This window comes from Pseudorca crassidens, chromosome 10 (genome assembly GCF_039906515.1).
Source record: "Pseudorca crassidens isolate mPseCra1 chromosome 10, mPseCra1.hap1, whole genome shotgun sequence".
NCBI classification, from domain to species: domain Eukaryota; kingdom Metazoa; phylum Chordata; class Mammalia; order Artiodactyla; family Delphinidae; genus Pseudorca; species Pseudorca crassidens.
The window spans coordinates 43,582,912-43,607,753 of record NC_090305.1 but is presented as its reverse complement, the minus strand read 5'-3'; the positions used below and the strand labels follow the sequence as shown (position 1 = coordinate 43,607,753).

General features: G+C 39.4%; 1 protein-coding gene across 3 annotated transcripts in view; it reads left to right on the top strand.

Annotated features, from left to right (window-relative positions):
- Nucleotides 1-7,931, top strand: part of COL21A1 (collagen type XXI alpha 1 chain) — a 185,782-nt gene extending 177,851 nt beyond the window's left edge. For all 3 annotated transcript variants that reach the window (XM_067753473.1, XM_067753472.1, XM_067753470.1), the window contains 7 exons: nucleotides 195-239; nucleotides 2,925-2,957; nucleotides 3,539-3,685; nucleotides 3,775-3,829; nucleotides 4,337-4,537; nucleotides 5,347-5,424; nucleotides 6,761-7,931. In XM_067753473.1, the coding sequence (XP_067609574.1) occupies nucleotides 195-239; nucleotides 2,925-2,957; nucleotides 3,539-3,685; nucleotides 3,775-3,829; nucleotides 4,337-4,537; nucleotides 5,347-5,424; nucleotides 6,761-6,948 (747 nt within the window). In that variant the 3' untranslated portion in view covers nucleotides 6,949-7,931. The remainder of the gene's footprint in view (nucleotides 1-194; nucleotides 240-2,924; nucleotides 2,958-3,538; nucleotides 3,686-3,774; nucleotides 3,830-4,336; nucleotides 4,538-5,346; nucleotides 5,425-6,760) is intronic.
- The last annotated feature ends 16,911 nt before the right edge of the window (nucleotides 7,932-24,842 follow it).

Below are 24,842 nucleotides of genomic sequence, written 5' to 3'. Positions count from 1 at the left end.
TATCCATTTTAGCTGTAAGATTAGGTTGACGTTCCTCTCACTTCTTTTTTTCTTCTCTTACATCATTTTACATATTTGCATCACTGCTCTTGTGACCTTTCTTCTAGATGACAGCACAGTACATAGTTTGTGTTGTATATGTGATTGCATCATATGTGTGCAAACTAATGAATAACATTTATTCAATTTTAAAGGGTCAAAAGGGAGAGAATGGAAGACCAGGGATTCCAGGGCCACAGGTATTTTTTTTTATGGAAAATGAAATAATGAATCACATAATGAACCCCCTGAGAGAGGGTTACTTGCAAATAAAAATGGGTGGGGAGAAGGGGAGATGTAGCCTGCATTCTAAGTGCATTCTAAGTGCCCAGGGATGAGAATTCTAGTGGTGATGGTGATCACAACTTTAATCTTTTGATTTATATTTTCATTTTCCCATGCTGATACTCTCAGTGGCTGTGAAACTTGATTTTCAATGCTTTCTTCTGACCAAGTAAATGACTAAAGGTAGACAGTTCCACCCATTTCTTGGAGTAGTATTGGCCCAAGGCAGCCATACATGGCAGCATCTCTGTACCTACTGTTGAGTTTTGATTTTCTCCTTGAAATGTGAGTAGTTGAGGCCATACATAGTGAAGGAATGTCCTTGTTTCCCTCTAGTTTGTTCAAAGATATAATTTACTACACTAGAGATGAATTAAAATGCCATCTTGAAGAACTGTGTTGTGCAGTAGATACATAATAAGATTGCCTTGCTTCTTCCTTGACTAAACTCTCCTCATGAAGCCATGTTTCGGTGAGATTGCCAAGTGGCATGTAGGTTCAGTCAGAGCCATATTGGACAAATAAAAGCATCCAGCTGGGCTTCCCTGGTGGCGCAGTGGTTGAGAGTCTGCCTGCCAATGCAGGGGACACGGGTTCGTGCCCCGGTCCGGGAAGATCCCACATGCCGCGGAGCGGCTAGGCCTGTGAGCCATGGCTGCTGAGCCTGCGCGTCCGGAGCCTGTACTCTGCAACAAGAGAGGCCACAGCAGTGGGAGGCCCGCGTACCACAAAAAAAAGAAAAAAAAAAGGAAAGCATCCAACTGCTTAGGGAGTGTGGGTGGGAGAAAGATTCAGTGATTACACTGACTCTGGAGGTAGGGGGATAAAACTGTGAGGTGATGTCTCCAAGGACAGGGGTCTCTGCGTCCCTCACTTGGAGGAATGGGGGAGACCATTGGTGTGGGGGGCAGTCTTTGAAAGCACATGGCCCCAAGGTTGTGTAATATGGAGGGTGAGTGTTACATGTCAAAAAGTTGAGAACTTAGAAGTGAACTTCAGAGCAAGAATCACTGAAAGGAGAAATGGACAGAGTTCGCCTGCGTACAGTTATGTGCAATACAAAAGGTCTTCATTTTCCTGTCCCTTCACTCCACTCACACCACTGGGTGACAATCAGCTCTGTCCCTATTCCCCTCTGACCTGCTCTGTTTCCCTGAGTTAATCACACAGCATCTTTAAACAGCTCTACTCATAGGAGGACCCTCACCCCTTCATCCATCACCCTCCACAACCCAGGCCTTTTACCCCAAATTGTTATTCACAGTAACTCTCTGATAGAAGGATATTTTCTTTGGATTTTGAGTTCACAACTTGGTTAGCTCACTGATTGACAGATGACACTCTCTGCAAGTTTCCCCTAACTTGTTTTCTTTTATCTCACTTCTCAAGGAAAAGAGGAAGTCTGCTCCCCCAAGGCAGGATTTGGGTTCCCTAGAAAGCTTCTGTCCTGGGTGTGTTGGAAGCTGCGTTTTCCACCACCAGGAACTGAGTCTACAGGGAGAATGGCAGGGGGCGGGATGGGGTGGGGGAGCAGGACAGCCATTGCCTCTCAACAGCTGAATAGTTGTCCCAATCTCTCAAAGTAAACAAAGTCCTAGTTAACTGTCGTCCTACCAAGGGCTGCACGTGTGTGATTTTTCTGGCGTTCACATTGTGAATGGGGTCCAAGCGAATGTTTCCCTCATGAAATCATCTTAGTGGATTCTCAGATGACAGCTGTTTTCAGTTTTAGCTCTCATTTGGTTCTAGTCCAGAGAGCTTACTATTTTATCTTTCCTCTTACTCTGGCTCCATTTGTAATATTCTGTCTGGTAGAAACCCCTGCATTTCTTCAGAAACTTCCATATTTAAAGAATGGCCTTACAGAGAGTGTTTTACTTGCTGATCGATTTTTTTTATACATCTTTATTGGAGTATAATTGCTTTACAATGGTGTGTTAGTTTCTGCTTTATAACAAAGTGAATCAGCTATACATATACATATATCCCCATATCTCTTCCCTCTTGTTTCCCCCTCCCACCCTCCTATCCCACCCTTCTAGGTGGTCACAAAGCACCGAGCTGATCTCCCTGTGCTATGTGGCTGCTTCCCACTAGCTATCTATTTTACGTTTGGTAATGTATATATGTCCATGCCACTCTCTCACTTTGTCCCAGCTTACCCTTCCCCCTCCCCACATACTCAAGTCCATTCTCTAGTAGGTCTGCGTCTTTATTCCTGTCTTGCCCCTAGGTTCTTCATGAGCATTTCTTTTTTCTTAGATTCCATATATATGTGTTAGCATACAGTATTTGTTTTTCTCTTTCTGACTTACTTCACTCTGTATGACAGTCTCTAGGTCCATCCACCTCACTACAAATATAGCAGAGGGAGGAACACTCCCAAACTCACTCTACGAGGCCACCATCACCCTGATACCAAAACCAGACAAAGATGTTACAAAGAAAGAAAACTACATGCCAATATCACCGATGAACATAGATCCAAACTGAAAATTAAAGTTTGATTAAATGTGTGGTAAAGGGTGCATGCCACATTGCTAGTACTGTAGCTTGCACATTTACTTATTTATTTATTTTTTCCCTATTAATTTTCAAAGGGAATTCAAGGCCATCATGGTACAAAAGGAGAGGTATGTTTCTTCATGTATTATGCTGTCTGTTCAGTCCTCATGGCTTGATTTTTAATACTGTATAAATCTAGCTATTGACATCACAAACAGAAAATATCTTTCATGTTCTTTAGTAGTTCCTAAATAGAGATTTTCAGAACATGTAGATTCACTGAATTAGGTATGAAATGTTACATATTTGCCAGTAATATTGATTCTTCTTCTAAATTAGGAGCTAAGTTTTTCTGCATGTTTCTCAATGAAGAATATTGTGTATTTCTACATCTATCTCTCTAGGATTTAAACTCCTTGGGGACAAGACTGTGTCACGTTCATCATTGTATCTCTGGCACTATGCATATTGCTTAATCAATATATGTACTAGGTAGTAGTTATTTGTAGGGTTGGATGGATGGATAAATGACAGTTTAATATAATATGAAATTTCCTTCCTGATCAATTACAGTGTTTCCCAACAATTTCCTATATAACTTAGATATACGTTTATATATTTTCATATCCATATCCTTAAGACTTTTATGATGCATTTATACCTTCTGAAATATTTAAATAGAACTTTTGAAGATTTCTTTTGTTTTTAGAGAGGTGAAAAGGGAGAGCCTGGTGCCAGAGGTGCCACTGGACCCAAAGGAGAATCTGGAGTGAATGGTCTGATGGGGCCTACGGGTCCCCAGGGGCAACCCGGGGAAGCAGGTCCTCAGGGACCCCCAGGACTAGATGGGAAGCCCGTATGTATTCTGCTTCTTTCACAGTTTTCATATTTCTGTTGCTTTTTACTTGGTATGTCAATGTTATAACCCTTAATAATTTGATGCAGGGGAGAGAATTTTCAGAACAGTTTATTCGACAAGTTTGCACTGATGTATTAAGAGGTAAGTCTCCAACATAGAGATTTTGATAACTTTCAAATTTCAAAAGTAATACAAATTCTTTGTAGAAATTATAAAAGATATAAGTAAGATGAAGAAAATAAAGGACATTTATCAACCTCTCGTTTTTATTTTCCAGATAAGTATTTTTATAAAGGTAAAATATTATATGTACCCTTTGTAATCTTTTTAATAAAGCAATTTATCATTATTTCACCATTGATTAAATTTTCTTCCCTGACATAATTCTGGTAATTTTATTCATAATATGACATCTATAATTTAATTTACCAGTTTCTTTTAGAGGGGCACTTCCTTTTCTCCCTTACTTGAAGCAATTGCCACAATAAAATTATTGCACAGAGCAATGGATATTTCCATAGTTAAATTTCTAGAAGTGAAATTATTGGCCAAGAGATATGTATCTGTAAATTTAGAAAAAATATGAGTGATATTATTAATGCCCATTCACCATTTAAACATAAGGGATGGGGTTTCTTTGCTTTTAAGCCCAGCTACCTGTCTTACTTCAAAGTGGAAGAATTCAGAGTTGTGATCACTGCCAGTCCCAGCGTGGCTCTCCTGGTATTCCTGGGCCACCTGGTCCCATGGGCCCAGAAGGTCCCCGAGGATTCCCTGGTTTGCCAGGAAGAGATGGTGTTCCTGGATTAATGGGAGCTCCGGGACGCCCAGGTGCCAAAGGATTAAAAGGTACTTAGTTTGTATGTGTAAGCAAATAAATAACAGAAAAGGGTATTTTTTGTATTCACATCCTAAACTTATTTAACAGGCAAGAGTTCCTGTTTGTTTTCTTGAAGACAAAAAATTTTTCTATCCCTAAGTCTTTAAATAATTTGTCAACTGAGTTAAAGAACAGTCATTCTATTTCATGAAAGAATATCCTAAAGTCAAGAGAGAGGTCAACGTTATGAAGCATGTGAACCTGTAAATCAGAAAATGTTGACAATGTACTTAGAAATTTTGCTTGAGTCTAATTAGGTCTTTAAATAGAACATCACAGACACCATTTTCTTTATTTTGACTTTGGTTACTTCTGTAACCATATTCAAAATTGTTTTCTATAAATTTCTATAAGAAAAATGATGTTTTGCGACCAAACTTCCTAATAGCCCACAACTTACTGCTCGTTGTTTTTGAATATTTATGTGTAATGTTGGTTGATAATTCTTTCCTTTTAATTTAATATTATAGGAACAATTTAGATGTTTCATCAAAGTAATAAAAGAACAAGTATGAGTAACAAAAAGAGCTAATAATTCCAAACCATTTTCCTTTCTTAATATTTAATCTTCATTAAGTTTTGCTAGACCACTGATCATTTTATAAAGTTTCGCTTCAAAAATTCTGTGTCCTGTTAATAATAATAAATAGGTGGCTGGCTAATTTTTAAAGATTTATTTTTCTTTTAATGTGTGTATTAACAGCTTTGAAAGAAACAATCTAGGAGGAAGTGATTTTATGGGAAAAGTAAGCTTACTCCCCTCTCTGACACTCTGCAGGCTTACCAGGACGAAATGGGGCAAAGGGGAGCCAAGGGCTTGGGTACCCTGGAGTACAAGGTCCTCCTGGTCCCCCAGGTATGAACTGATGATGCTCATAAGTGTTGCTGCACATTTTACGTTAAGAAAATCATCATAAATCTCTGTCCAAAGATTTGAAACCAAGACTTTCGTTTCCTTTTTTGAGTGATTCACATTCAACACATTGAGCTCTAACTACTAGAAGTTTTATCCTATATTATATCCATTAATCATTCAGGATTCTCTCTCACTTATCATTTAGACTCCTTAGAATACCACTCCTTAGAATAGTTCTCAGATGGTTCCAAGTTGCCCAGGCCTACCTAGTGTATATCACCTTTAATCTTTATGATTCTCAGGGAAGCAGAATAATGCTGAGATGGACTTGTAAGCCAGCCTCTGCTAGCTGCATTATTTAACTTATCCGTGTGTCAGTTTCCTCATTTGTAAAATAGTGATGAGATGTCTTTTGCATCATGACATTGGTGGAAGATTAAATGAATTAATACATGTCATGCTATCAGAACAGTGCATGAAAAAGTTATGTTTTCAATAAATGTGTACTATCATTATTACTTTAGATGTTATTACTGCTCAAGGCTTTTGGGTGGATCAAATGATTTAATACTTTGTATGTAAAGCATTTTGAACAATACCTACAATTGTAGCTTAGTGCTGAATAAATGTTTAGTAGTAGTAGTAGCAGGAAGTATTAGTGGTAGAAAGTGCCCAGTCCACTCTGCTCCATCCCTAAACCTAAATATTTTGTTTTTGTTATTTTGGGTCATCAACTTTAAAAGGCCAATATCTTGAGTTAATTTTTCTTTTTTTGAACATGCTAATTGAACTAAGTTATGGTTCACAAATTAGTGTTATAATACCTCTGTGTATTGATTACTAGTATACTATGGTAATGACAATGTGTTTCCTTGTGGAAACTAAAAAATATATATATATATGTATATAATGGAAATAGTCATTTTGACCACAAATATGGCACAAAAGTGGCTTTATTAGAGTTTTAGCTTACTGATATATTTATAATAATTTTGGCAATTTATAATAATATTGGCAAGAGATAAGCTGAGAGGAAGAAATAGTTTGGACAATCCACAAATTGAAATATTAGAATGTTAGCTCTGTATCTTCAGCCGCAGCATGATTGCATATTAACATAGCTTGGCCTAGTTTTACAAAAATTACTTTTGGGTAGTTCTTTTCAAAATGGAAGGTGTATAGAATTAGCAAGAGGATACCTCCTCTTTTCACCTTAGTGCAAATACGTAAAAGTTTCAAGGGAGTCTTTTTACCAGTTTACATGTTTTGAGGATTCAGCTGTGTCAACAACAAAACCAAACTCATCTGTTTATGTATTGCTAATGTCCCATCCTAGGTCCAGAGGGCCCCCCTGGAATAAGCAAAGAAGGTCCTCCGGGAGACCCAGGTCTCCCCGGCAAAGACGGAGACCACGGAAAACCTGGAATCCAAGGGCAGCCAGGACCCCCGGGCATCTGTGATCCATCACTGTGTTTTAGTGTCATTGTCAGAAGAGATCCCTTTAGAAAAGGACCAAACTATTAGTGTCTGATGCCTCATTCAGCAGCCTAGGCATGGTGCTCTTCTTTTGTGGTCTTTGCATCTCAGGAAGATAACAACAGTAATCCCTTGAAAAGAAACTCATGTACCTCGGTGTTTTTATTATTGTTTCTTTCCTTAATGAAAAATATAGAAAAGGTCACATATACCGATTTTAAAGGCTCCTCAGTTCTTCAGAGCCTTTAGATTAGTAGCATTAACTAAATCTCAAGGGTTTCTTGTAAGTCCATTCATTTTAGTCAAAGTCAAATATAAAAAAACACCATTGCCTGTCAGCCAGTCAGTTTCAGTCACTGTGAAAAATTTCACATTCAGCCTCCATGCAGCAGAGTATTTGAGTTCAACTTCCTGTCTGTGTGAATTTCATGTTTCATAGCTCATAGCTCACACTTCTACATTAGTCCAAACGTGCATCTGGACATGGGAGATGAGATCAGGGCTGATATTCAGTTTGGGAACAGACCGTATTGCACTATCAGCCCTTACTCCAGTGTCTGTGCTTACCAGACAGTGGTGATGGACTGTTGGGGTTGTTCAGTGTTTTGAATATCACCTCTGAACATTCTGGAAAAAAAGTTTCACTGGACCTGGTTGATATGTTCAAAGGAATGGTAAGTTCAGAAATACCAAAAAGACTTTCTTCTTCATACTTGCTTAGTAATTGGAATGTTTGTTGCATGCCTTCATTTTCCATTTCAGTTATTACATGTGTACATTCATATATGTTAACTTTTATTGTAGCAAAGCTAGTGGGAATCAATGCTATAGTTGACAGGAAAGGTAACTCCACAAATCCTAGGATGTCTTGATATTTTTAGCAGACTTTAAAATATTATAAACAGTCTTTGTGTACTGTACTTAATGCTTTTGTAAGGAACATAATTTGAGATATTCCATCTTTATCATGCTCTAAATTTTGTTACTTTGCTTATTATTCAAAGTACAATAAAGTTTTGAACAGGCCTGAATGCAGTGTCTTTTTTTATACTTAATTTTAACTGATTCTTGAGTATATTATCCATTTGACATGGTCATTTATTCAATGGGTATAATTTATTAAATTATTTACCTTATTTTTAAATCACTGATTCATATGAAATAAGAACTTAGAAATTGGGTTGGGTGCTCCTCACCTAGATGGGTACAGCATCTGCTTCCTGGCCCAGGAATGGCTGGTAATCAGAGTTTAGCTTAACTGATGACGTGTCCTTCTGTGACTTTGATGAGAACCTTGGAGGCGACTGAAGCCCATACATTAAGCAGCTGAATTAGCTTAAGGCTTGTTTTGATGTTCTGTCTCCAGCAAAGCCCCAGATATTTGTTAGACCTGACCAACTTACTCCTGGTAATTATAGCATTTCCTGGTAGACCTGGTGAAGGGGCAGAATAGGAACTTCTTTCTGCCCCTTGTTCATTCGACCAGCTTTGAGCACATGTGATGCTGAAAACTTGGTCTCTATGTACTGGTGCCAAATCGAATCTCAGAGACAGAGTTTTGGATGAAGTAGAAAAAAATAGCTTTATTGCTTTGCCAGGCAAAGGTGGACACAACAGGCTTATGCCCTGAAAAACTATGTGTCCCAACTTGGGAGGATTTAGTGAGGAGTTTTATAGCAATGATTCAAAGGTGGGGTTGCTGATAAGGTTAGGGTGTGTGCAGGGCCTACACTCCTTTAATCTGGCCTCTTGATGAGCTTCTCTGGTTCCTTTAATCTGGCCTTAGGGGAGTCTTCTCTGGAATGAAGAATGCTGACATATCCCATTTATTGGGAGTTTTAGTTCTGTAAAGAGCTCAAAGACATTGTTATGTGTATCTCTTAAGGTGACCCTGCCCCAAGGCTGCACTATTGTTTCTTGACTGCTCCTCCCTTGTCTCTATATCCCCCTCCCTACCCTGATTAGCAACTGTTTGAACCTGTCCTTTGGAACTCAGGGAAGGTCATGGAGGCTGGAGTCTATTCCCTACAAACAAGAGATGGGGGACAGAAAGCCTTCCATACCCAGGAGCCCCACAGGGTCCTGCTCTGTTTCACATGGCCATGTAACGCCTGGGACTGGGCCAGGGATACAATGGTGACATAGTCATGTGGTCTGGCCTGAGGACACTCATGTCTAATGAGGCACAGGTAGGAAAACAGGTGATTGCTATACATTCTAAGAAAGGAGAAAGTGCTATAGAAATGTATAGGGTGATGCTATGGACTAAATTGTATTCCTCCCAAATTCATATATTGAAGCCTTAACCCTCATGGGATCCTGTTTGGAGGTAGGGCTTTTAGACTGTGATGAAGGTTAAATAAGGTCGTAAGGATGGCATACTAATCCTATATGATTGGTGGCTTTATAAAAGGAGGAAGAGGGAAATCCCTCTTTCTCCACATGCACACATATGACAAAAGACCACGTGAGCACACAGTGATAAGGCAATGATTTAAGAGCCAGGAATTATCATACTAAGTAAAGTAAGCCAGACAGAGAAAGACAAAAATGGTACAAATGAACTTATTTCAAAAGAGAAATAGAGGGCTTCCCTGGTGGCGCAGTGGTTGGGAGTCCGCCTGCCGAAGCGGTGGATGCGGGTTTGTGCCCTGGTCCGGGAGGATCCCACATGCCGCAGAGCGGCTGGGCCTGTGAGTCCGGAGCCTGTGCTCCGCAATGGGGGAGGCCACAACAGTGAGAGGCCTGTGTACAGCAAAAAAAAATAAATTCAGACATAGAAAACAAACTTATAGTTACCAAAGTAGAAAGGTTGGGGGAGGGATAAATTAGGAGTTTGGGAGTAACATATACACATACGACTGTATATAAAATAGATAACAAACAAGGCCGTCCTGTATCGTACAGGGAACTATATTCAATATCCTGTAATAACCTATAATGGAAAAGAATCTGAAAAAGAATAGATTCATATGTATAGCTGAATCACTTTGCTGTACACCTGAAACTAACACAACATTGCAAATCAACTATACTTCAATTTTTAAAAATTGCATCAAAAAAAAAGAGCCAGGAAGATCACCCACCCTGATCTTGCACTTCTGGCCTCTAGAACTAAAAGCAAATCCATTTCTATTGTGTAGGCCACCCCATGTGTGGTGTTTTGTGTGGGAGCCCAAGTCATAAAACAGATGAGTGTAGGGAAAGCTTCCCTAAAGCAATAGTTATAAACTGAGATTTGAAAGGCCAGGAGGCATTAGCAGCCCCCCAAGTCATGTCAAGTGAATAAAAATGAGCAAAGTCTAGGGGATTAGAAAAGGCCTGGAGAACTGAGAACAAAAACTAGTGAAATCGAGTGGGACCCTGTGGGGCTTCTGGGCACGGAAGCCTTTCCGTGTTCCTTGTTTCTTGTTTGTAGGGAACAGCTTCCAGCCTCCACAACTCCACAACAACTCCTCAAAGGGCAGATTTGAGCAGTTGCTAATCAGGGAAGGGAGGGGGATACAGAGACAAAGGAAGAGCAGCCAAGATACCACCTGAGGCCAGATTAAAGGAACCAGAGAAGCTCATCAAGATTAGGATATCACCTGGCCAGATTAAAGGAGTGCAGGGCCTGCACACACCCTAATCTTATCAGCAACCCCACCTTTGAATCATTGCTATAAAACTCCTCACCAAATCCTCCCAGGTTGGGACACATAGCTTTTCAGAGCATGAGCCTGTTGTGTCCCCCTTTGCCTGGCAAAGCAATAAAGCGATTCTTTTCTACTTCACCCAAAACTCTGTCTCCGAGATTCGATTAGTCACTGATGTACAGAGGAATCACTAGGGAATATAAATCATATTTACTTTCAGTATCTGCTTTTAAAATTGGTAACTCAAGATGAAATATTTCTGTAATTTATCATGGTATATATGTCCTAACATATTTTTGCCTTGTACAAATTCGAGACTAACTCATAAAACACTGATGTTTAAGAATGAAAAGGTGAATGGTTTTGTCCTGCAAATACATTTTCACCATAATGATGTACCAGCATCTTACATGCAAGACCTTTTAGCGTAGTTAAAAGGGCATGGCTTCCATAGTGAGGTTGCCTGTGTTCAAATTCCCACTGTTTTTTTCCAGTAGGAGCCTTCAGAAAATGTATTTATCTTTTTGTGCCTAAGTCTCTTCATATATTAAATAAGGAATATTAATAATACTTACCTAATAGTAAGGATTAGGATTATGAGGATTCAATGAGATAAAACAAAAATATTAATCCATAGAATAAAGTCTGATCATCTACCAGAGCCACACAGAAAATGTGAGATTAGCAAATTTTGAGATGAAATATTTAAAAAACTTATTCAAAACATTTTATATTTGTGCAACTAACACGGATAAAGTTAATTTGATTCAATGCCATTAAGAATGAAACTCTCAGTCTTAAGGGTAACAACAATTCTCAGTAAAGGCTCTCTTGACCAGATTTTGATTCATCCTGGTCTAAAATGTAAAGTGGGAACAATTTAGGTGGGAAAAAAATCAGCAAACCCCTGGGGTTTATAGTCTTTAGTTATTTTATCTGTATTTTATTCTATTAGCTATATTTATATCAACTGTATTTTATCCTTGGTTCTTAGAACTTTACCAGGTAATTATTTCATTTCCATCATGAAGAGATTTTCAATTGAGATGGAGCTGCATATCATTCTTTTTATCCCCAGTAGAGGGCAGCAAAATACATATATACCCACAAACACAGAAATAAGCTATGATAACTTCCTCTCATTATATTAATCATATAAACTATCACTGTGTATATTTAGCCTGAACATTTTCTCAGTCTTGTATGCATAGTTAGATTTATATCCTTAAAACCTTAATTATTCCAAAGGAGAAAAAAAATCACAAGGGTTTTATAAATTGAACACCTAAGCCAGAGTTCATGAAGCCATTTATATTTTGATATCTTGCCTATCTGCTTTACCTTGGTATGATTTAGTTTATTGACTTAAAGTGCTCTGGCTAGGACCTTTGATTATAGCTTCAGAGTGATAACTTTATTGTCAGGGAGCTGTTCTGAAGCTCGCTCCTGGGATTCCTCAGTTGTAGATCCCACCCCTTAGCTGCTATTCAGCTGTGTTGTGTCTGAGGCAGGTAGAAAACTGTCCTTATCGTTATTACAGTGAAGAGTCAAACCACACATCGTATGGTCTGGTACAGTACATGGTGTAAGCTGTCAACACAGCAAAGTACCCACTCTGTGGCTGAGACACTGGGAGCCTAATCTTCGAAGGCTCTGAGGCATGATGGGGAGACAGAGGGAAATTCAAATGAACAGTCTGTCTGTAGTTTACAAAGACCAGGAATAAACCTGTACTTTAGTAAAATGGAGCTGCAAAAGTTTTAACAAAATTTTATCTTAAAAGCTACATAGAGAATCTTATTTTGCCCCGCATAACACATTTGAAATAAGGAACGTTACTGTTCCTGCTCACTAAATTATGTCTGGGTTCTGCCTTCCCCAAGGTAGGTTTCACAGAGAAATTTTGAGTAAATAGATTTCAAAAGGACAACTTAAAGTAGCTGACTGGAGTGTCATTCTGAATAAGCAAGAATGACAAGCAGCAACAAGGTTTTTCTGTCGTGTCTCCAGTTCAGTTGCCATTTCAAAATAATATTAAATCAAATTTGAAAAGTATCTATAGATCTTATACAGTGAAATTTAAAGTGAAATTTTGAAATAAGTCATTTTTGACAAAAGAAAAAAAAAGTTAAGGAGTGGTCTGTGATATGTGACCTTGGGTAAATCTGATAACTTCCCTGAATTTGTTTTTTTAATCTTTAAAACAAAGCGTTTAAGTTACTGTGTTTTTTAACCCAGGATGTACATTAGAATCACCAGGAGAACTTTAAAAAATTCCCTTGCTGAGGTTCCACCAGACATTTTGGGATCACTGCCTTGCCTTCGAGGCTTCCAACCAGAGAACACAGCTCCATGGGAGTGATAGTCATTCTATATTTTTAGGTTTTGGATAGCTGGTGTTGAGGGTGGCAAAAGATAAGAGTAGAGATATAGGGAATGGGAAAAGGGCTGGGGAAGGAGAAAGCAGATACCAAAGAATCTTTCAAGATTGTAATGCGGAAATAGCAGGAAGAGGTGTGCATTGCAGATAAAACACTCCGGCTGCACTGAGAATAGATGAAACCAGACAAGATTGGAAGTGGAAAAGCTAATTAAATGCCATTCCAGTGGCCCTGAGGATAAAAGGATAAGACAGAGGCAGAAGGGATAGGGGAAAAGAACATCAACATATTGATGCCCGAAATTTGGCCTCTGTGTGCCAGTGCTGAATTGAAATCAAAGAGTTTTGGGCGAAGTAGGAAAGAATAGCTTTATTGATTTGCCAGGCAAAGGGGGACACAACGGTCTGGTGCCCTCAGAAACTGTGTGTCCCAACCTGGGGGGGATTTGGTGAGGAGTTTAATAGCAATGGTTCAAGGGCGGGGATGCTAATACGGATCAGGGTGTGTGCAGGGCTTGTATTCCTTAAATCTGGCCTCAGGTGGTCTCCTGATGAACTGTGGTCCTTGAGGTTATCAAACTGTGACCTTCTTTCTGGAATCAAGTAGTTAACATCTTCCATTTGGTAGGGGCTTTAGTTCTGCAGAAGAGCTCAAAGATATTATTATGTGTATCCCTTAAGGTGGAACCAGAACCCTGCTCCAAGGCTGCACTATTGTTTCTTGACTGCTCCTCCCTTGTCTCTGCATCCCCCTCCCTTCCCTGATTAACGACTATTTGAATCTGCCCTTTGGAACTCAGGGAAGGTCATGGAGGCTGAAGCCTATTCTCTGCAAACACCAAACGGGGGGATACAGAAAGGCTTCAGTGCCCAGGAGCCCCAGAGGGTCCTGCTTGGTTTCAGTATTAGTCCTACTAAAATCATGGAAAACTCCCAGAATCTACCCACCATGTCCTCGGTGACCCCAAGAAGGTGAGGGCTTATGAAACAGGCTTCCTAGGAATAACCTGCCATCATGCAACTGTGAATGTGTAGAACAGAATTCCTGTTTTTCACCCTTGCTACTTTAACGCCAGCAAAACCATTGGTAACACCCCTGTTGCCCTAGCCAGCTAGGGAACTGCTCTCTTTTACACTAACTAAACAGGCTGCCTGCAGTCCAGATTGTGGCTTCTGTGGTCCCTTGTCAGCAGTGCCAATGGGCAATGCTGCACAGTTCCTGGAAGAGGTGATAACATTTTTTCCTGAATAAATGCATCTGACATGACTAAGATTGTGTGGAATCAAACCTCATTGTTGTTGATAATTGCCACTATTTCTCCTATTTCATCTATTTACTCATTCAATTCATTCATTAAATAACTCCTTGGAAGTAGAGTACTTATTTTCTTCTGTGCTTCTGGTGAAACTGGTTTTTATTATTTGAGTGAAACGTGTTGTATCTAGATAACAAAAAATGTACTCGAACATATTTTTTTCCATTTTAAATTTTGTGAAGAGCAAAAAGCACTGTGATGTCTTTGTTAACATACCCAAATCCCATATTGTTTTAAAGTCAATAGGAAAATAAGGCTCTGAAGAATTTTAAGCATTCAAGCTAATTAAATGCCTTGAAAACATTGAACACTAGATAGAAAATTAGTCAGCTTGGGGAAAAGGAGGGGATGGTGGATAATAGGAAAAAAAATACACATGCTGTTAAGGAAAATCATAATTTCTAGTTTCATTTTTTCTGAAGTTTAATGTTGCTGCTTTCTAAGGACGTGACCACATTATCTAATTGTCAGTGGAATAATGTGGTTTTCTGGTGCCAAATTCTGAATTCCACAAGACTAACTGCTGATGAAATTAGAAGAGCTTGTTGAATTTAGAGATTCTGGTCTTTAGGCATGGAATTTAAAATAAGTATTTAACCACATAACTTTTTATGCCTAGTATTATGTAATTTCTGTGTTAGAAATTGGCAAAGAAACATTATTTCCCAAATATATGTATTTATATGAAAATCTGCATGAAAGCCTATGAAAGGAAATTTGTGCATAATATTACTCAGGGGAAAGAAAATTCTGAGGGCAAAAATAATTGCAATGATTTTGTATTTCTGAGTACACAAAAGACTCTCAAATAAAAATAAACAAATCAAATAATTATTTCACTCTCCCCTCATTTCACAATTTCAAACCTGCTTGAAATTGATCTGTATTCTATTTTTTTATCTCCTGCCTTTCTCTTTTCTCTTCTTTTCTTCCTAAATTCCAAAATATAAAGCAAAACTTGATTTTGTTTACTGTATGTATTTAATAAATATAATAGGCTAACTTTAAAAACAACTTGATTGAGGGATAATTTACATACAGTAACATACCTCTGTTTTTAAGTCTATATTTTGATAGGCTTTGACAAACGTATGTGCCTGTGAAACCATCACCACAGTTAAGCTATAGAACATTTGCATCACGCCCAAAATATTTTCTTGAGCCTTTCTCTAGATAATTTACCCCTCTTCTGGCTGCATTAACCCCTGATCTGCTTTCTGACACTATTGATTGAGAATTTTACTTTCTAGAGTTCCATATACACAGAATCATACACTACATATTCTTTTGTTTCTGACTTCTTTCATTAAGCATAACATTTTTGAGATTCATCCATGATGCTGTATCTACCAATAGTTTATTCCCTTTTTTGTTGCTGAATACTATTCCTTTGTATGATTACATTTCAATTATTCATTCACCTGTTTATAGAAAGTTGGGTTATTTCCAGTGTGTCACTCTTCTGAGTCACACTGCTATGAATATTCATTTACAAGTCTGGATGGAGATGCTTTCATTTCTCTTAGGTATTAGAAGAAGAGAGAAAATTGACTGTGAAAGAAAGAAGGGAGAGAGAAACATTTATATGGAAGTACTTTCAAAAGTCAAGTGAAGTACCATCCTGTGTGTGGATTTCAGTGGAGCTGGCTGAACTTTGAAATGAGGACACTGGGTGTCTCTAAAGTTGCTGCAACTTCACAACACTGTATTTCAATTGGTGTGTGGAGAGAATGGTGAAATCCACTTGGATGTGGCCGCGGCTGGGAAGAATGACCTTACTCCAATGTGGAAGGCCATGTTTCCCTCAATGTTTATAGCCACCAAACGCACCATGTACTGAAAACTCAACATTACGAGATTTTCTTTTCAATTCAAAATTAAATGTGCGTATCTATAGTTTTTGCAAAGAAAAGGAAAGAAAAGGAGTAAGTTAGAAAACACTTGTATTTGTTGAAAACAGCTTGTCAAAAAAAATGGTATGTTTGGAAGGAAAATATTACTGGTATCTTTAGAGAAGTCTTCTTTACAAAGAAAGTTTACCCCCTATGAAAACAATAGGGTGACGGTTTTAAACTCATTTTAGAGAAGGATGCTGAGACAAATAATTGTCGACGTCATGAATATAAAGTATCTGGTTAAAAATAGAGAATATGCCAATGCTTTGATCTCTTAATTCTCAGTGTAATGTATTTTCTTTCTTCTCATCTCTGCTGCCTTACTCTGTGCCCGTATCAAAATAATCTTTAAAAATCTTGTGTAAATCTATGTCTAAGGCAATATCAATAAACATTTTATTAGTTTTAATAGCCTTTGAATAGCTGTACATAATGTAGACCTTGGATTTGAACAATAAGAATTTAATACATATCTTTTAATGCATGCAAGTTAATTTCTTGAAATAGTCATGTTTCCCAATTGTGAACTTCATTACACTGTTCTTTCTTAATATGAAGATTAGAGCATATTTGATTATTTTTATTGACATATTTTTCACACTATAGCACATTTGTATGAACTTTGAAGCTATCCACTCTGGGGATTACAATTATTTTTTCACTTGGATTTTCAAGAATTGAGAATCTTGGCATATCATCTGTAGCTCTGCATTCCAATAAATAGTCTGGATAATCATGATATTGAAGAAAGATCATATTTGGAACTAATTTTTACTTTGGCTTCTGCTTTTCCAGAACATGTACTCACAATTCCTCTGAAAAGCATATAACCCTTCAGGTTTTTGAAATAAAATTAAAAGATACGATGAATAGATCTTGAAGCCTAGAATAAATGGTAAAAAAGTAGTCATTGATTAGTTTTTCAAACCTTGTTTGGACCTTTATTCAAACATAACTGAAACAAAATGTCTTTGAGACAACTGGTAAATTTGAATACAGACTGGTATTACACAATACTGTTGATGTGTTAAATTTGGCGATGTCCTGGTGTCTGTGATTTTTTTAAAGTACTTATTTAAAAATGCAAACTGAAGTATTTATGGATAAATAAAAAAGAATTATAAGAGTTGGTAATTATTGATGTTGGATAACAGATGCATGAGGGAGAGTATTTATACTATTCCTTCTCATTTTGTATATGTTTGAAAATTTCTATAATACAAAGCTTTTTTAAAAAGTAAAAGGCAATGAATGGGGGTGATGGGATGGGTAAGAGGTGTTCCAAGACCAAGTAGGGAGATCAGGGAGGCCTCACTAAGGTGACCTTGAAGCAAAGATTTGAAGAAGGGAGCTGTGTGGATTTCTGGGGAAGGACGTTCTGGGCAGAAGGAGGGGTTAGTGCAGAGCCCTGAGGTGGAGGTGGGCCTGTCATATTCCAGAAACAGGAAGTCCAGTGGCTGGACAGGAGCAAGTAACAGGTAAAATAGTAGGAGGTGGCATTGAAGAGTCACCAGGGGTAGGTGGGGAGGAGAGGAAATGCATGCAAGATTACATCTGACAAAGAGTGCATATCCAGTGCATATAAAGAACATTTCCAACCAAGAGGGAAAAAAAGGCAGGCAACCCAACACAAAAATGGGCAAAAGATTTGAACAGGCCCTTCACAGAGAGGAAATGGCCAATTAGAACATGCAAAGATGCTCTGCTTCATTAGACATCAGAGAAATGCAAATTAAAACCACAATGCTACATCAGGACACATATGCAGAAAGGTTAAAATTAGAAAGGCAGGCAATACTAGGTACTAGAGAGGAAACAACTCTCACACACTGGTGTTGGGTGTTTAAACTGGTATAAACTGTGGTATCTATTAAAATTAAAAATATGCATCCTTATAAACTAGCAATTCCATTGCTAGGTATATATCCAACAAAAAAGAACAGCTGTGCAAACTGAAAAAGCTGGACAAGAATGTTTAGAGCAGTATTATTCTTAATATCCTCAAACTGAGAACCACTCAAATGCCCAGGAACCGTTGAATAGATAAACAAATTGCATTACAGTCACAAAATGGGCTACTACACAGCATTTAGAATAGCCAAGTAAACAGTGTAGCTAAATCTCACAAAAATATTGAGCAAAGGAAACAGACGTAAAGGACTTAATGCTGTGTGATTCTATTTGTGTAAAGTTTAAAAATTAATCATCTATTCTGTTAACAGCATGGTGGATACTCTTGGGGAGGATGTGACTGAGAAGGAGGCTGGGGGAAGCTGGGGAGCTGGTATCGTTCTATTTCTATTTCTTGACCTGGATGCTGGTTGAATAGGGAGTTCTATGTGTGAACAGCTATCAAGCTGTACCGATGAGTTGTGCACCTTTCTGAATCTAGATTATACGTCAATAAACAGTTGTAAAAAAAATCATGTAGGAGCATCTTGGTTCCCTCCCTTGAGGTACCGGTGCCATGTCCATGACCCTGCTACCCATGCTGAATAAAAGGGATGTGGGGCATGATGGATTGTCCATTTAAAGAAGAAAGTGTAGAAGACTTGCTTTCCCAACCTACAGCTGTAAACTCTATATTTAAAGATACTGAAACGTACATACATAGCGAGTTCTTTGGCTCTTGGAAAGAAGTAATCTATTCCAAATCAACTGGCGAATCTGTAAATAAAAAATGAAACTATGATGAAATCTGTCTTTCCTTCAGCTTTATGGATGTCAGTCATGCACCTTCTGCAACACAACATTCTCATATGGCATCATGATGCCAGTTAAATGTTGGCATCATTTTGACACCAATCACTCAGAGTTTACAGAGAAAAAAATGGAAAATTTTAAGTATAGATATCATGAGCTCTTTGAGAGCCAAAAATTATTACGGATTTTCAATCTAGAAATGAAAAGACCACTGAAGCATCCTATAGGTTTTAATTTCCAATAAAGGAGATACTGATACCTACAACCCACATAAACCAAAAAATCTTTGAGATCCTTGATTTTTTAAGAGTAAAGTGTCCTTGAGATCAAAATATGAGAAAACCATTGTGGATTATCCCAGGCTTGAAAGGCCCATTCCCTGCTCCTTTCTAGACAATTATTATGGAATTCCAAGCCCCTGTTTTAAGGCCGTGGTTAGGCCTAGGTGTGTTATCCTTCTAACCGGTTTTTGATGATCTGAGGGACTTTGATTCAAGTCAGGTTGTCTCCTCCTTGGCATGGTGGGTTTCTTGTCTGTTTTTTTTTTTTTTCTTCCGGTACGCGGGCCTCTCACTGTTGTGGCCTCTCCCGTTACGGAGCACAGACTCCGGACGCGCAGGCGCAGCGGCCATGGCTCACGGGCCCAGCCGCTCCGCGGCATGTGGGATCTTCCCGGACCGGGGCACGAACCTGTGTCCCCTGCATCGGCAGGTGGACTCTCAACCACTGCGCCACCAGTGAAGCCCCTCTTGTCTGTTTTATTATTATTAGTTTGTGGTTTTCCTTTACTCTTTTTTCTCCTCACTTTATTCTTTTATTCTTAATTTAAAAATTTTTATCTTTATTCTTTTTCTCACTTTTTCCTTTATCTTTTATTTTCATTTTTCTCATTTTTAAAATTTAGTTTGCTATTACATTGTTTTGACTCCATTATGAAGATCAGTTCATCAGGTGGGCTTTGGAAGTGATTTTCTTTTAAGGTGATTTGGACCAAGTTTTTCACCAGTTTTTTCAAATTTTAAGATGACCCTGGGACACGACTCCAAGGTCAACATTAAGTCCAACATGCTGCAGTGCCTCTCAGCTACCCTATCTGCTGAAGAGGAGACCCATGTGGGCAGCCCCTGATTTCTCAAGAACATTAGTCACCGAGGTAACTTCACCAAGGGCAGCTGAGACAGGTGAGTGACCAGCAGGATTTGCCCTGTGGTGTGACCCCACCCTCTCCCTCTGACAACATCCAAGTCTGGCAAGGGGGCTGTTGGGAGCTCCTTCAACAAGTTCAGCTTCAAGTTTAAACCCAGAAATCTATGTATCAGGTTTGCCAGAAGGAACCTGAATGAACCTGAAACCACAGACCAATTAGAGATGCTCCAACCTCACGGGGTGGATGCCAAGATAATGATTGGGGTGGGGGGGAAGAAGGAAGGAAGGAGAAATGAAGGAAGGAAGGAAGGAAGGAAGGAAGGAAGGAAGGAAGGGAGGAAGGGAGGGAGGGAAGGAGGAAGAGCGGAAGGAAAGGAGTTTTCAGAGGGTACCTGTGCTCACTGCACTTTACATGTAATATGAAAATCCCCAGCCCATGGAGCCCAACGAGATGACTGGGGAGATGAGCCAGGGTTGCCAGCTCAGCTGAGATAGAAATCCCTGCTGCTGCACAGGCATGGTGCAGAGCCCAGAGGATTTCCTGCCACAGAAGACAGATGTGCAAACAGTGTGGGAGGTCTCTCAACGAGGTTCACTTTGAGTATCCGCATCGCCATGGCCTTCAAAAGCATTGCCTCCAAAATAACCAAGAACTTAAGCTTTTTAAGGCTGCCAGGAGTTGCCTGTGAGAACAGAGGAGGGGCCAGCTGGCCCTGGCTGCCCTCTGGCCACTCCACCCCTACCTGGGCCAGGTGGCAGAGACTAACCAGGTGTGTTTCCCCTGAGACAGCCCTGCCCCCACGGCTTCCTCCCCACCCCCTTCTCCCTCTTTTTTTGTGTTTGTCCGGGAGGGGAGATGTTTCTTCCAGACAAAATGATTCATCTAGTCATTGACAGAGAAGGGGGTCTCCTACTTCCTCAAAAGAAAGGAGGCACTGGAATAAGAAACATCTCAATAATGTCACAGCATCTCAGCTTCAGCCACTTCACCCTTTGCCCACACAGCTGCTCTCCACTGAAGAGCTTTTGGGGTGGAAGGATGGGATGAAGATCATGTCTGTCCTCTGAAGATGAATTCTGAACTTACGTTTTACCTCAAAATGTAAAACCACAGTAAGCAAGGATTTTTGTGTAGTCATTTGTGTATCTGAAGATTTCCAGTGTGCTTTGCTCATGACAAAATCGTCCAATTTTTCCCCCTCCTAAAAACACTTTTGGATCTGTGTTAGAGACCACAAAATCTCCTCAGTCTATTTCTGCATCTTGCATGAGAGGCCAGTAAACTCAGAGGAGCCAGGGGGCGTGAGATGTTCCATGGTTTTGTGCTCAGATCAAGCCCTTCGTGTCCCTGGTAGAATTTCTAATCCCGCTCACCACTTTTGATAATTGCTACTTGAGGGGAAAGGGTTGCAAAAGAAGGAATTGTTCCCATGAAGTGGAATGATGAGTAGCTACAGCAGGAGAAATCTTGTCTTTGCTTCTAGTTACGTACATTCCCTTCTGCCACGAGAGTTAAGGGCCATCCAAGTGCAATGAGATGTCAGAGGAGATAGTTCCTTCCCTGGAAAGGAATTTGTCCCAGCTTGCTAGCACTTTGCCACTCCCTTCTCTCTTCTCTTTTTCAAAGTAGAGAAAGGAGCCACTGAGAAGTATGATGCATTTCTACATCTGAAGGCACCTAAGATGATAGAGCTCTGTCACCAGGACGATTTGCTTCTGAATGTGTTTGTAACATCACCTTTCCTACTCAGAGCCATGAGCTTTCCATTTCTTTTACCAACCTTTCCCAGGTGAGTTTTTTTTTTTTTTTTTTTTTTGCGGTATGCGGGCCTTTCACTGTTGTGGCCTCTCCAGTTGCAGAGCACAGTCATCCAGACGCGCAGGCTCAGCGGCCATGGCTCACGGGCCCAGCCGCTCCGCGGCATATGGGATCTTCCCAGACCGGGGCACGAACCCGCGTCCCCTGCGTCGGCAGGCAGAATCCCAACCACTGCGCCACCAGGGAAGCCCCCCAGGTGAGTTTTTGACCCTTGATGTTTGGCTAAATTTTCTGTCCTTATGAAAGATGCAAGCTTAGTAAACTGCTGTTGCTCAAGGCTTTTATTTTTTTAAGATATTTAAAATCCAACATCACTTTTATAAACTGTCATCTTTGTCCCAATTCAACTCCTAAGCTGCACCATGCTCCCCAAAAATGACTCTCTGGACCATTGTCCTTTCTGTATCATGATGCTAATAAAGTATTTGTTGCCATTGTTAAACATCTCACTAATCAACAATGGAAAGAGCTGCTTAAAGGGAAACTTAATTTGCACCGAGGAGGGAAATCTTTGGGATCAAGGATCTCAGCAGGGATTTTGTTAAAGGGTCTTGTGTTGTAGAGAAAGCCCAAGACAAAGACTGAAAATGCACAATTTCATTTTCATGATGATTTAGTTGGCATCATCCAGTCAGCAGCTGGTCCTGAAACTTAGAGATGCTCATTCCCTCATGTGGAATTTAGTTGCAAAAATCTTCAGGTTAAACATCATTTGTAGATCAAGGGGCCTTCCATTTTTATTATTCTTCTCAAGGGAATAGTCTAAAGACATCTCAAATGGTGTTCTAATTTCATGTTGGATTTCCTGGAACTTGAGATTACACTGTAGTGTGTGTATACACCTCTTCTGTCCTAGGCTCCAAAATCATCACATTGCCACCAATGTGGGCTAGAGCAAAAAGAGAAAAGAACCAGGAATTAGGGAACTTGAGTGCTCGTACTAATTTTTCAACTTTGTGACTCCAGACAAACCGATTGTTATATGGACCTTCCTTGTGACGATTAAAAGAAAAGAAACAAAACTCCACATCAAGGGCTTATATAGTAACTAAGTAGGTGCTTCATAAATGCAGGTCTTACTCTCCACTATACCCCACAGCCTTTTTTGTGGTTCTGTGTGGCCATGTGACCAAGCTCTGCCCCCTGGGATGTGCTCAGAAGTGACCAGGGGCTATTTGTAGGTTGTGCTCACACAGGGGAAGAACTTGCCCTCTCTGTCACCTTCCTCTATCCTGTTTCTTGGAATGTGGACATAATCGCAAGTCCTCAGACTATGTAGATCAGGCCAATATGCTAGAGACAGCAGACCAACAGATGACTTGGTGAAACAGATTTTTCATACCGGCTTTGGACCATTCATGGCCAGACTGTTACAAGACGACAGAGAAATAAATTTCTTGCTTAGTTTAGAAATCTACTGTATACTCCTGAATGTATATTCTAATAAACATTAACTTAACTACCAAAATATTTGGTTTGTCAATATACAAATAATACCAATTGTTCTTTCATGTGAACCATACTACCTTTTTACATGACATTACTTTATTCACTTTGCATATGACACTAAACACATTTTCTGTGTCCTCTGTTGTACCTGTTGCTTGTTATTCCTATATTAACACACACATGTACACACACACATACACACCATATAGTATTATATATATATATATATGTACCAAATTTTAAATAGCTTATAGTCTTATCTTTCTGTATTTGATACCATACAGCCCTCATGTAAGACAAAGTTTGCAACTCACTTAAATTACTACAAATTATAAACATTTTGAGGTATTGCTTTATTACAGGAAACTGATGTTTTAAAACCTTATTAGAATTAGAGATTTGTTTTAGCCAAGTTTATATTGTGCTACTTTCCAATAGTCTAACTCAATTTAGCCACATAATGTAGGCTTGACATCTTACCAGTTTCCCAACCCATAGTTAGTTCAAAAACCCAGAGCTTCTGTAATGAAAAAAGATCAGTCATCCTTGAGAAAGTACACTGTGATACCACCACAAGAGGATGACAGGAGAGGGCTGCTTCAGAGGGGGCATCAGAGAGAGTCAAAGTATAAGAAGTGTTGATTGGCCATTTCTGGCTTTGAAAATGAAGGGGGTCATGAGCCAGAGAGTGCAGGTGGCCTCTGGAGGGTGGGAGTGACCCCTGCCTGAAAGCCAGCAAGGACCTGGGGACCTCAGTTCAATAAGTGCATGGAACTCAACTCTGCCAACAACTGAATAGAGCCTGGAAGTGACATCTTGATTTTAACCTGTTGAGACCTCTGTCATAATTCTACCCTACTAAACTGAGAGATTATAAATTTGCACTGTTTTAGGCATCTAAATATGTGATCATTTTTTACATCAACAAAAGAAAACTGACACCGATACCCAGAACAACTTTTTGGTTCACCAGTCATGATGGGCTAAAAGGGAGCAGAGGTTAGGTGATAAGTGGAATTTTGGCTCAGGACCATCACTGTGGGCCAGTCAGATGTGAAAACACAGCTTTCCATTATTCATTCTATTTCCTAAGTATATTGTATTAGACATACTCAGCCAATTTTCAAAATGGCTTGAAGACTGTTAGGGAGTCAAGCGGTAAATACTGGAATATTAGTTCCCCACCAAAATATAAGCTGAAGAAATATTGTGTCCCTGGGGAATTCCAGAGATTAGATGCTCTATCAAAACTTGAAAGATGTAGGTGTGATTATCCTTGTTGTACTTGGGCCTTGGAGAATAAGGGTTTGAATATAAGCTTAATCAAGTGGGGATTCCACCGAAGATGTAGTCGTTTTACCAGAGTAAATTGACACAGCCCCTGGTACTTGATATGCAGCTATTGATCTGGAAAATACATCTTCCTCACCCTTATTTCAATAATTGAACCAGAAAGAGTTGCCTTTCCCCCTGCAGAGACAGCCGTACCACTTCAAGTTCAACAGGAGTAGGATCTGGTACCATGACGCCCAGACGTAATCTTTGCTTCTTAATAATAATCATTGTTTCTTAGCTCTCATTTTGGGAGAGAACCAGGGA